The following is a 13,458-nucleotide window of genomic DNA, read 5'->3' as shown; positions in this document are numbered from 1 at the left end:
TGCTTCTCCCAGAGCATGGCTCCTGCAACCCACTGCAATATTAACAACAATGGGAAGGAAGAAAGACAATGTGCTGCCTTTGAACCAGTGTTCTCAGCCAAAAATGTAGCCAGCATACGTAAAGCCTATCCTTTTTTTTTTAAAAAAAAGACAGTTTCAGATAGTTGAACAGGTCTGAGTAACAGCTCCAGTCAGGCTTGTGCAGCAAGCACAGCTGGACTCCAGACACTGACTCATTCTCCAATTACCACTACCCAGCTTTTCTTTCCAACAGGCTCTCTTCTGCCAATAAATCTTCCAGCTTCCCATAACGTACTGTCAGGCTGAGGTCATGTCAATGTAGGCATAAAAACTAAATATATGTCCACACCCGTAAAGAGGAAAACAAGGCAAGAAACTTGGCACAAATAAAAGAAAAAGAAAACCAACAAAAACAACTGGAAAACATACCAACAATTTTAGAACTTCTTTGTACAGACCACAGTGAAATATTCTGCAACTTTCTTCAGCAGGCCACCCGCTGCAAGTCTTTTGTATTTCTGTTGCATTTAGCTAAGATACCCTTGGTTAAAAGCAAAAAGACAGCAAAATTGGGCTTTGTAAGATGTTATGGCCAAACTATAAGGGAAAAGGACTAAATTTTGCTGTGTGGTAAATCTAAGAGAATAAACAGTGATCTATGCCAGCCCCAGTTTCACTGTAATGTGTAAATAAATAAACATGGACCTAAAGGACTGTTTGCAAAGTCTTGCTGCAAATTTCAGATAGGCAACATGTTCCATGTTCTTGTGACCACGGTGTGTGGGCTTTACTAAGTTTTAGCACAACCTGATCTCCCTTTAATTCTATTTTACTCCAGAAAACTTCAATTTGAGTTGAACTGAAATATCGAAAGATTAACTTTTTTCTAAAAGAGGCATCTTATCCCAACTTTAGCTTAGTTTCATCCATATAGTGGATGAAATTCTGTGGCCTGTCTTATGCAGGCAGTTTAAATCAGTTTCCTTCTGGCTCTAAAACCTGGTAAAATAAAAGAAAAACAAGGCAGAAGAAGTATATTGTAGAGCATATTTTATTTTTTGTAATTATGGGACCAGTCCATTTTGTAGGCTACCAGCAAGCTCCTTACAGGCAACCCATCGATAGACCACAATTAAAAACAGAAAATTGCCACTGATGGAAAATGATTTGGCAGTCATAAAAGCAGTACAGAAATTCTGCTGTTGGATTTCCAAAGCCATCTCATCTGCTGAGGAGTTTTCATACAGGTATGTAGCTAACTGACTTCTTAGTCCTATGCAGCATGGAAAAGATAAGATCCTGAAGTAAACGTGTTGCAAAACGGCTAGTGGAGTCCTAACAACAAAAAGAAATTGATATTAAAATTTGGTTGGTTTCACGGAATCTCTGCCAGGCAGTTTTTTAGTCGTTTTGAAGTTCAAAAATGTCTCACGGAATGACTTTCTGACATTTGCTTTGGCTGCTAACGAAAACTCATGTATATTCAGGCTGTTACACTTGAACTTTGAAGTGTCTGTCACAGCAACCTTAAAAAAAAAAAAAAGTGAATGAGTCCGACCTTAGCTTACTGCGGGTGACAGAAACTTCTAACTGAAAGCAGGTATTTTTCTACCAGACCGTGAGGAAAATGTTCAATAAAAATCACCGAATTACTGCTACCTACAAGTGAGGGATGCCCACATATCTGGAGCTGGGGGATCTCTGCGGGTGGTAACAAAATTAATGCCTATGGGGGAGGCAGAACAGGGGGAGGGTATAGTAGTGGGACAGGGAAAATGAGCATCACCAAGTGGTTCCTTGGACCCAGAAACTGCCCAAGTGGACTAGAAATGTCGCAGGTGAACTGGGAAGGCAGACAAGGAGGCTGAGGAGGTGGGGATGGCAGCATAAGCAGCGTATTTCTGAGGACTGCTGGGGCTGTCCCTCCCTTTTTCAGACTACCTGCTGCGTACTGCTCTGCTGCAGCTTCTGCTTTCTCAGCTCCCCGTGTACAATTTGCAGGCTGTTGCAGACATACAAAGCAGAAATGAGAAGTTCCCAGACGTGTAAATAAATTCATGCTGGCGGCTCTGTTCCCTGGGAGCATCACCTGCTCCCTCCTGCAAGGGAATGAGTTGAGTTCAGCCGAGCTGGGTAAGGAGGCGTACCACGGAGGGTGCTGCCTGCTCACTGCTTGCCACCAAAGGGCTGCTGGAGGCTCTGCCACTACCATGAAACTGCATTTTCTTGCAGAAAATACTCCGTTCACCTCTCTGCAAGAGGTCCTTGAATGATGATACTGTGAAATTTTAAACCCAAAGCATGATTTACTGTCACAGAAAAGCATATTTAAAACTGCTTGATTTTTCCCATTGTCATTCTAATCACATCAACCAGCTAGACATTTCAATCAACAACAAATATATTTTTTCAGTTATTACTCTTCTGGTGTATTTAATTTGTTCTACTAAAACTATTACCCTATATAGTTTTGGTCTATGTAGTTTCTTGTACTAGCCTCACTTCTCTAATGTGTAAACAATTTTGAGTGATTCATCCAATATTATGAATTTGTTCCACGTGCTTGGTTCTTTCTCTCTTACCACAGGGAGAACTGTATGTGAAGTTGTAGCTTTGTTGCTATGTGCTATTGTTTTATTTTTAAAAAAGTATTTCTATTTATATTAAAAACAAATATATTTAAAATACAGGAAGGCAAAAAAATTCTTGTGCATGAAGGAACATATGGAAAACTGCCTCCCCAACCCCCTATCTTCCTCTACCTTTTTAGAAAGATGCTTTATTCCTGAGGAGCAGAAATATCAACCTTAAACTTGGAATTTAAGTGATTCACAGAAGTTTGTTTGCCCTCAATAGTAAGGGAAAGACTTTGCATTCAAATTGAGACCTTGCACAGGGAACAGAGAAAAGACAGATTTTTTTTTTTTTTTTTAAATATAAAGTATCAAATAAATTTGTTAGAATATAACAAGCAGTTCAAACTAGGCACACAAACTAATCTATTTTGAGAGCTCTTTGTATGGTGTGACCCCTCAGCTGTGGAATTTGTAGAAAAAAAATCCTCTGTTGCTTTGACACTTCCATCCTTTAGGACTGTTGAAAAAGATCTTTGAAATGATTTGAAGCGATTATAGGCTGCGACGGCTGTAACACGTGATTTTTCTGCTATTGTAAAATAGGACTCTCTGAAATTGAAAATTCAGTATTTTTGCTGTGCAATTGACCAATTTTCTGCAACTAAGCTATGCTACTTTTGTTTTATTTCCCTGCCCTCTAGAATCTGCCTATAGATGCCTGTTGTTTGGGAGCTTTCCTTGCAAGATGAAGGCTGCAGTGTGTGCACTCTGTGCTAGGCAGCTGAGAGAGGAAGAGTTTTGCTTTGTGCTTGAGCTTTGCTTTGTGCTGCTTTCAAAGTCTACTTTTACCTAAGTTTGGACTAGAAGACCTTGGAAGAACACTGGCATGGAGTGTCAGGTCAGCATGGAGATCACTGTTGTCATCATAAATTGGTGAGGTGCTCCATACCTGCACAGGTCCTCAACACTCAATATGTAATTACATATCTACCATCATTTGTGCCCATGTGTAACAGTAGTCATTTATTTCATTGAGAAGCCAAAACTACATGCACCAAAGCAGGTAGCACGATTCAGATATCCATGTAAGCAGCAGGCTCATAAAAAATAAATATAATAAATATGTATGAAGAGAACACATTTACTTCTGAAAGTATTTGGGATACCATGTTCTATTTATTTATTTATATATTTATTTTGGTGATGCATCAATACCACCTGAAATATAAGAATAAGGTATACCCACTGGATTCATTTAGATTCACTGTGATGTTTAACTGTTACTGGATTTGTTATAAAAATGTTAGGTCTTCCACATATCCTAATAACTTTGTGGTTTTGAAAGTTCTATGTTGTCAACTGTGTAACTAATATACTTGGTTTCTTCTTTCCAAGTGCAAACACAGTAATCTCCTCTACTTGCTATGGCTATATTGTGGGCAATTTTACTGTTTATTTAAAAACTGTTTATCATTATTATTTTTTCTGCAAAAGTACCATGTAGTTTTCCAAACAATAGTAGGTGCATAAGATCTCTACATATTCATGTAGGTGGTCTGAAGTAAGATTACCAAGATGCTGGTGGCAATAGTTATTCTAGTTCTGCAGTCTGAAAATAAATCAACAACTTCATCAGCAAGCCTGAATTTTAAGGAGAGCTACACTAGGAACTGATGTCAACAGTGCTGGAAGATGGGCTTTGAGCCTTAAGTGCTGAGGCTATAATTTGCTTCCAGTGAAACCAATGCAGTTTTAGAGAAGACTTAATGGGAAGAGGGGTCTTTATTTGAACTTTTCACTGCTGCTTTTTAATAAACTAGATAGTGTGGCCTCTTTAACACAGTTTCTGCTTCTACTCTCAGCCAAATGTGATGCTATAACAAAATGAAAGTAATAAGACAAAATATTAAGGATTAAGTCAAAGTAACGCAAGTATTTAGTTTCTAGTATGTGTATTTAGTTTATGTGGCTAAAGAATTAGTTAGTATGTTAATAGGCTTGATTTTGTATGTCTTCCTTAAGCAGCTTCCAATTAATTTGGAGTTTTGCTTGCATAAGGAATGTGGGATTTACGTCTAATTCCTTATGTTGGTGTTTTCATTACAGGGAACAGGACCTGTATTACATACAAGGGACGCTGTTTTCCCATAACTTGCAAAATTGCTTAAGTTTTCATTTCTGTGCACGATCTGCATTTGAAAACAAATCAAAAGAGAAAAACAAACAAACAATATTGAGGTAAACAAATGGAAAATAAATTAGCTACCCAGGCACCTAAATTTACACAGAGTGGATGTCCTTTTGGAGGCCAGCAGGATACTTACCTCTTTCCAATAATCCCATAGGAAACTATTCCTTTTGAAAGAAGAGCTTAAAAGAGGTGCAGATTTCATGACTAGATTGTGCTCACTGGATACTCCTGAGTGCTTGTTTTTGGGTTTCTACTTGTAACAGTGAAAGTGCTCTGGGTAACCCTAACACAGCTGCCAATTACTTTTAGGTTGGAATCTGACAGACTGTTTTACACAACGGCTGGGTATGTGAAAACTCAGTGTGTGTCAGAACTGAATAGGACATTTTTTCATCATCAAGTCATAGGCTTAAAATGGGAAATCTGCCTGACCAAGTCTGTATTATTCAGTATCCCTAAATAAACACCGAAGAGGCTGAAGAAAATCCTTAAACCGCAGTGGGTTTCCTTTAATGCAGACAGAATCGCATTTTTAAAATTTCAGACAATAAGAGTTTCTCCTTATAAAAAATATTTTAAATCATCTTTGCCTTACCCTGAATCTGAGAATTAATTCTTTTTGTGGTTCAAAAATAGATAAAAATCATAGATACATGGATTTGACAAGGTTTTATGTGGTTTCATTTTATTTTGCATAGCAACAATTTGGGGGTTAATGAAGATTTTTAATTACCTACAGATCACTTGATAAGAAAGGATCCTATTCTTTACTGCTACGAAATGGCTTAATCTCAAAAGAGTATAAGAAATGCAGCAAATATGCTATATGTAACAAATTTTCTTCTTGTAAATTGGTTTAGTGGTAATAATTTCCAAGAAAAGAGAACATCAATATCTATACACATAGAAAGCCTGATAAACTGGGTTAGGTATTTCTGAAGCTCAAAATTGAACTATGGTAAAGATAAACATTACACTAGGAAAAGGAACAAGGGTTCCTTCTGCAGCAGAATACACTCAGTCTACAGATTAATTCTACTTTCTCAGCCCTGATGCTCAGTTTTTCAAATCTTCCCGTCTCTTTGTTTGGAAACAATCAGGCAGTGGCTGAGCTGAAGCTATGTTTATGCTGATCAGCCAGGATGTTTGTGTTAACTGCTTGGTTGCTGCTGCTCTGCACACAAAACTGGCTGAGTTCTGCTTTTCTTTCCCAGCCTCTCTCTCTCCTCTTTTTTTTCCAGGCTCTAATTTCTCAAATTTATGAGAACTTGTTAACAAAGAATCATAGAATCACAGAATGGTTTGGGTTGGGAGGGACCTTAAAGATCACCCAGTGCCAACCCCCCTGCCACAGGCAGGGACACCTCCCACCAGACCTACTTGCTCAAAGCCCCATCCAGCCTGGCCTTGAACACTTACAGAGATGGGACATGCATGGCTTCTCAGTCTAACACTGATCAAATATTCAAAAATTACCAGTGTTAAAAAAAAAAAAGGTCAGAAAACTCCAGAGCCTGAGAATGTCAGGCACAATGTTTTAAAGCACCTGGAACATCTTCTAACATGGTGTACGTGTGGCATCCTTTCAGAGAAGTCTAGCACAGGGACAGAGCAGATCTTCCTTGATACGTAGCCTGAGAAATGATGGATGTTCAGGGACTGAAAATAAGATATATAATGGAAAAAGGAAGTAGCGAGCATGTTCTCTACTGCATCCTAAACGTACTGAAGAAGATGCATGCAGTGAGAGGCAGACCTGTCAAGATAAATTAAAGATGACTGTGAAGTTTTATCTCTTGTGTACTAGAGATTTGGACAGGGAGGTTGGGAACTAAATCCAGTATCCAAAAGCACAAGTGGAGCCAGAGTGCCTTAGGATGTCACAAGGGATGTAACCTCGCTATTTAAATAAATTAACATCGAGAGACGGAGAATGTGTTCCAAAATAGCCCCCTGAACCTCTCTTCAGTGCATGAGTCATGCTTTACTCACTGTGGAGCCTGAAGGAATGTAAAGGCTAGCACAGAACATTTACCGTGCTATTTATAGTAAATACAGAGGTATCTGTGCATCACAGTCAGAAAAAAGTCTCAGCATAACCCGGCTGGCAAATATTTAATGAGACAATATGGAGCAGAGAAAGTTTCTGCAAAACAGTCATCCAAAGGGAAGGTGGATGCATGACACAAATACACCGCAACAGAAGTGTAAACTGGTCAAGACTTCTGGGAAAGCCAGGTCAGTAAAGGAACTGAGTTAAGTGATCTAAAAACTGCGTAAATTAAAGTTTTGAAAAATATTCAAGCAGAATTTTTTAAGAAATTGAAACATAAGAAAACAAGTTATGAAAATATATATAAAGACTAGAATTCAATCAGACTGATGATGCAAGCAGTAAATAAGATTATGGATAAATTAAGTAAGAGCTGGGAGCAGAGAAGGGACATTTTGTGCTAATCCCTGCTATCCACCGAGGTCCAAGCGTCCTAGGATGAATGGGGCAGTTTGAAGGAGAGACAAGATGCTGGCATCACCCCCGTTTACTTTCTTTGTAGGAGCTGTAGATGTGCAAGTAGAAAAGAGCTGGGCTCCAAAGGAGTAGCACTGGACACTGCTAGTTGGCATAACAACAGTGGGAGTAGAAAATGTGCAATCATACATATTTAATGCAAAATAAGAAATCTTTTTGTTTGTTTGTTAATTAGGTAGCACAACAGTAGGAGTTTGGGGTATGCTAGATGGGACTGTGCTTGGATGGGGTGATGGGGACAGTTTGACAGCTGGCCATATGGGTATTGTTGCAAAACATTTGTGAGGTGGGTTGTTGGGAACATCAACGATTCTGTAATAAAATATACTCTAAACCAGACCCTACTGGTCATGTTGCTGTGGAAATGATGAAAATATAAATGAAAAAAAGTAAGCAAAACACTATCATGAGAACTATCACCATCTACAGTTTTTGATAAATAGGTCAGTAAGAATGTTTGGGTCATGACACTGAATTGTGGTTTGGGAACTTTTGCCCCAAGATAATATTTTTTCACTTCTTTGTCTGCCTTCTTTTCCCAATAAAAGTATTTTTGTGTGAAAGGGCTGGCAACCCATAAGGTTTTTATACTGTAAGATTTGAGTCTAGTAACACAGATGTTAATTTTGCTTCTAAATCATAGGGCTTTTTGGCTTTTTTCTTTTCTTTTCTTTTCTTTTCTTTTCTTTTCTTTTCTTTTCTTTTCTTTTCTTTTCTTTTCTTTTCTTTTCTTTTCTTTTCTTTTCTTTTCTTTTCTTTTCTTTTCTTTTCTTTTCTTCTTTTCTTTTCTTTTCTTTTCTTTTCTTTTCTTTTCTTTTCTTTTCTTTTCTTTTCTTTTCTTTTCTTTTCTTTTCTTTTCTTTTCTTTTCTTTTCTTTTCTTTTCTTTTCTTTTCTTTTCTTTTCTTTTCTTTTCTTTTTGTTATGTTTGTGTAAATAGTTACTTTTAAAAAAGAAACAGATTAGGTCTTCACCTAACTTCAGACAATTTGAATATCAGTACTCAGCATTAGAAGGAAAAAAAAAAAAGAGTAGTGCAACAAAGATAGAAAATGGCAGGCACTGACATAGCATCTGACTCGTGAAAAATCAGCAGGACGTGGTTCAACAGAAGAAATGGTGATAGCCAGCTAACTGCATACCATGGGTTCTAAATGTGTGGTACCACTGCTTTTGTGCCAAGCCCTAAAACATTACTTTAAATTAAAATTAAAAACATTGCTGGTTTCTGCAGAGGGCCCCTCAGCATTGTCAAACTTCTCCCCCTCCTGTCCAGGTCATGTACAGCACTCAAAACAAATGTGCTGACTCTCACCTTTCTCCTTGACCTGCCCTGGGCCATGTGCTGCCAGTCTGAGTAAGATCTCTTGGGTATTACACGACTCTTGGGAATCAAGCATCACGCTGCCAAAAGCAAAACGTCTGCCCCCATGCACTGAAGATGGATTTTGGCAAGTTCACTCCTACTCCAGAGAAACTTTTGTGGCACCCACCTGGAAAAGCGAAAGAAAAAAAAAGTATGCAGATATGAGCACTGGCTACACTGGCTATTTGAAGAAAGATGGTATATATATATATATATATATATAATATTGTTAGTGTTTTTGAATATCAGTTCTCATTTTTAAGATTTTATTTTTTTTAAATTAAAGAGCAGATCTAGACTCCTGTGTAGAAACTATTCTAATGGTCCCTGGCAGAGGTTTGGCCTGGACCAAATGGCACACTTCACAGTTTGAGAAGTAGCACGGGCATGGGACTATTCTCAGTAGGCAATTTGGACGTGGCTGCCTTGTTTCAAAGATTAACTGCAGTGGGTTATCCCACGTCAGGAGAACTCAACATCATCTTTAATTGGTTAATATAGATACAGCCAAAATTTTTAGCCTTGCTTCTAGAGGGCCTATTTGTTAAAGTTGCTATCCAGTTACACTGAAATATCTTAGGTGTTGCCCATGAACATGAGAACAGTACATGTCCTGGTCCATGGTAGGCAGCTTCACTGTTCTTAAAAACAAGTTGCCAGCCTAAGCTATTGATTCTATTTCTTTATGCATTTATTCACTTTGTGGATATAAGCCGCATGGTAGTTCTGATTTTCCATCCCTTTATACTCTGACTTTGCTGCAAGATGATCAACCAATATCTCTGGTTTGGAAGTGGTTGGATGGTAGCATTCAAAGAGTTGTGATCAATGGCTCAGTGTCCAGGTGGAGATCAGTGATGAGTGGTGTCCCTCAGGGGTCGGTACTGGAACCAGAGCTATTTAACATCTTTGTTGGTGGCATGGACAGTGGGATTGAGTGCACCCTCAGCAAGTTTGATGATGACATCAAACTGTGTGGTGCAGTCGACATGCTTGAGGGATGCCATCCAGAGGGACCTGGACGGACTGGAGAGGTGGGCATGTTTGAATCTCATGAGGTTCAACAAGGCCAAGTGCAAGGTCCTGCATCTGGCCCGGGACAATCCTGGCAATAAAACAAAGAGGTTGGGAATTGTGCTCACTTTCTACTGTGAAGAGCATTGACCATTTTAAGTGCACCAGAGGACCCCTTGCGTGGATGCCTTAACTTTCGGAGGTAACATCTCAGATACCTGAGAGATGATGGTTTATGCACCATGCTTTTATGGCCAGGTCCCCCTGAATGGATATCCAGTGCTGGCTGTGGTCTGGTACTACTGAACAACTCTACCTGGCTCAGTTATTGCTATCTGAAATTACAGGAACTACTCACAATTACAGTTTGGCTTGTAGGGAATCACCTGATTATACTGATATTCAGCATACAGGACATTGAAAATGTCTCAGGACAGACAAGTAGTGGAAATTACTGCCATGACAGACATGGCATGATGAAGTCATCCATGAGACTTCCTGAAAATTCAGTTTGAAAAAAAAAAAAAAAAAGAAAGAATATTAAAAAAGGGGACGAATATTTTACATTTTATGGTTTTTATTTATATTTTTTTTCCCCAGAAATGTGTGTCACTCTGGGTGAGGATGGGGCGGAGGATGCCACCACGGGGCATTCACCTCCTGCCACCATCACCACCACGGCCAGCTGCACAGGGGACGAGGCAAAGCCGCCGTGCAGGACACACACACACACCCTGCTCGACCAAAAATCCTGTCACGACTGCGAAAAAACCCGAGGCCACCGCAGGTAAACTCGTCAGCAACCCCTGTCGGTACCACCCCCCCGCCACGCCTGCTGAGGCAGCCACCACACAGCTCCCTCAGCGCCTAGAGCGGCTGTAGCCGGGGCCGCCATCTTGAGTGCGGGCAGGAGCGGACGGGGCGGGACGGAAGCGGGCGGGGCGGGCGGTGCGCGGGAAGCCGGAGCGCGGCGGGACCGGAGCGGGACCAGGTGGGGGGGGGGGGGGCGCGAAATGGCGGCGGGGACGGGACCTGGGGGGGGGGGACGGACGGACACGGGGCGGGACCCAGGACTCTGTTCTCTGTCCCCGTGAGGGCCTGGGGTCCCCTCCCCAGCCCCCATTTCCCCCCCTGCCCCGTCGCTGAGCGGCCGTGTGTGTCCCGCAGGCTTGCCGGCCGGCGGGGATGGAGTTCAGCAGCAGGGCTCGGCAGCGGCACACGCGGCTGGCCGGGGACCGGCGGGACCCGTACCCACACAGCCTGCAGTTCTACCAGGAGCCCCCCACCGAGAGCATCTCCCTCGCCGAGTTTGAGAGCTTCGCCGTCGACCGCCTGAGGCGTGAGTAGGGTCCCCGGGCAAAGTCTGTCAGCCCCGGGGGTGCCGGCCCAAACCTGCCTCACTTGTTTTTTTTAAGCGTCTCTGTGGGGTTTTGGGTTCTTTTTGACCTAATTGTGTGCTCCTGACAGACCTGACGTGCCCTGTCTGGCTGCTACTGACAGAAATTAGTGGCCCGCACACGCTAAAGTGCACCCCTGTTAACGTAGGACGTGGTGCTGTAGATATTTTGAAGAGCTACAGCTGATTTCACAGTGAAAGTTTGGTATGTAACCAGTCAGGGTTTATGGGTTTGGACTGTAGGGTTGTGTTTTATAAGAATATTTCAGTTTCTGGGTTTCCAGGTGTCTTTACTGGACGTCTCTCAGTGCGGCGATTGAAACTGTTGTGAGCAAGGGTTCCCCTGAACTCCCCCAAATAGTTGAAGCTAAGTGTTTTTTTTAGCCTGTATCATGAAAACCGATATTCTTAGGCTGATCCATCAGTCAGGTGTTTCTGCTTCTGTACTGACTGCATGGGTCGTGGAGTTGGGTGAGCTGCGCAGGTCTTGTGGGCCATGCTCTGTCCTCCGTATTTTGTAACCTTTTGCTCACCTTACCACAAAAAGCAGTTTATGTGGCTTTACCTTTCTGTTCATTTCTCAAGTCATGATATAGTAAGATTTTATTTCAAGGTGTTGTCTCTAATATTAACTCTCTTTTTTTTTTTCTTTCCTCCCAGTGCTTAAAGTAGTCGAAAACCTTGGTGTGAGCCATGTGAGAAGTAGCGATTCGTACAAAACGAAGCTGGAGGCCGAGTTCCGCAGACTTAAGTTTCCCTACAGAGTAAGTATAAATGAGAAAGAGGAACTCTTTTTTTTTTTTTTTTTTTTTCCCCACTATTTTCTGCACACCATTGGGAAATTCTGAATAAGGATACAGGTGATGAAATACTATGCCTAAAACTTAAATTCTGGTATTCTGTCAGAGTTCTAGTTTGTCTTCAAGGGTACGGGTATTTTTCTTTTGTCTATCCTCTTCTTTGATAGTCTTGTGTTTGTTGTCCTAAATGTGAGTGTAAGTATGTTAAACGGCCGTGATAGATTAATTGTGGATTTTTTAATCTGTAAGAGATCAGTTCTCTGAAATCATGTTTTTTGTAGGCTTTGGCAGAGGATGATTATGATGCAAGAAGAAAGGACCATATCTCTCACTTCATACTACGCCTTGCTTATTGTCAGTCGTAAGTACTTTTTGGATTGCTCTGCAGTCTTATTAATAACTTTAGATGTAGATGTTGTGTTACATTACTTTATCATAGGTTTTATAGATACTACCGAGCTGAGTGGGTACTAAACAGAGAGGTTCAATCATGCTTTTCTTCTAGAAGCATGATTTCAGCTGTGATGAAAATGAATATTCAGGGTGAAGATTAATGTCCAGATTTTGAAGTAATTTTTAAGTTTTGTAATATATAAACTTCTGGCTTTTACACACTGAGCATTGATTTGAGCCTATTATTTTTGGCATCTCTTTTTGAGAATAAAGTGCAGCAGTTTATCAGTCATTGTTTCAATTATACACAATTTAATTTAACTGCTGCATATGCTTCAGCTGTTTCTTAGTGATCAAAGAGCTATGTAATAGGTTTTCTAATATTGTCAAAAGAGAGCCTTATTTTTGGGAAGCTAAAAATACTGCTTTAGTTTGAGGCTTTCTCCACTGACTGTTCTTTCCTTCTAAAAGAAAGATGCTTTTTTTTGGATGCTCGCATACTGTATTTTTTTTTTTTTGGCCACGTGTAATCTGAGGCATGTAGTTGGTCCTCTCAAGTACTTTTGTTTTGTTTCAGCTGTAGCCTTTGGATGATGGAGGTTGTTGGTACTTTATGTCTATTAGCAGCTTTGTTATGCATCAGTATGAACCCCTAACTCCTTGCCATTGCTGTCCTATTTTCTAATTAAAACCAGCAAATTCAAATGTGTTTGGCTTGAATTACTAATTCAATTGCACTGTAATGAAGTATCATTTGTTTAAATTTGATGAGAGTGGTAGAATGCGTGCTGTGTTACTGGGATAGCTGAGGTGACTGAATTGCTGCTGTGGATGCGTACAGGCTGTAAGGGAGGACCAGGTGAGGAAAGCGAGGAGGGACTGAGCTCTAGGCAAAGAGATGGAGCTGAAACTGATGGAGATTTTCCTTGGAATAGGTCCTGGGACAGGTGAGAGTTTTGGTGCAGAGTGGTGGAGAACAGACCAGAGCAGACCAGGCATGTTGCACGTAGTTGGCTTAAGCCTGCCTGCGCAGAATGGGATGGAGAAGAGGCCTCAGAAGCCTCCAGATGGAGGAAACCCCACCATGGCCCTTGTTGAGGCCCTTCTCTGGCGTAGTTTATAATCCTGAAAGAAGGAAATGACATGAATAGCACAGTTACAAGTAAAATTCCT

At 40.8% G+C, this 13,458-nt stretch overlaps 1 protein-coding gene across 6 annotated transcripts in view; it reads left to right on the top strand.

Moving 5' to 3' along the window:
• Positions 1 to 10,305: 10,305 nt before the first annotated feature.
• The window catches only part of PRIM2 (DNA primase subunit 2), a 104,545-nt gene continuing 101,392 nt past the window's right edge, over positions 10,306 to 13,458 (top strand). For 4 of the 6 annotated variants that reach the window (XM_027455068.3, XM_072036323.1, XM_072036322.1 and 1 more), the window contains exons 1-4: positions 10,593 to 10,687; positions 10,864 to 11,035; positions 11,753 to 11,856; positions 12,174 to 12,253. In XM_027455068.3, the coding sequence (XP_027310869.1) occupies positions 10,882 to 11,035; positions 11,753 to 11,856; positions 12,174 to 12,253 (338 nt within the window). In that variant the 5' untranslated portion in view covers positions 10,593 to 10,687; positions 10,864 to 10,881. Of the gene's footprint in view, positions 10,484 to 10,571; positions 10,688 to 10,863; positions 11,036 to 11,752; positions 11,857 to 12,173; positions 12,254 to 13,458 lie in introns of those variants that run through there. The other 2 variants (XM_072036320.1, XM_072036321.1) reach the window with 2 other exon arrangements.

Source organism: Anas platyrhynchos, chromosome 3 (assembly GCF_047663525.1).
Source record: "Anas platyrhynchos isolate ZD024472 breed Pekin duck chromosome 3, IASCAAS_PekinDuck_T2T, whole genome shotgun sequence".
In the NCBI taxonomy this organism is placed as follows: domain Eukaryota; kingdom Metazoa; phylum Chordata; class Aves; order Anseriformes; family Anatidae; genus Anas; species Anas platyrhynchos.
Note: the sequence above shows the minus strand (reverse complement) of the source record. Positions and strands in the feature narration are given on the sequence as shown.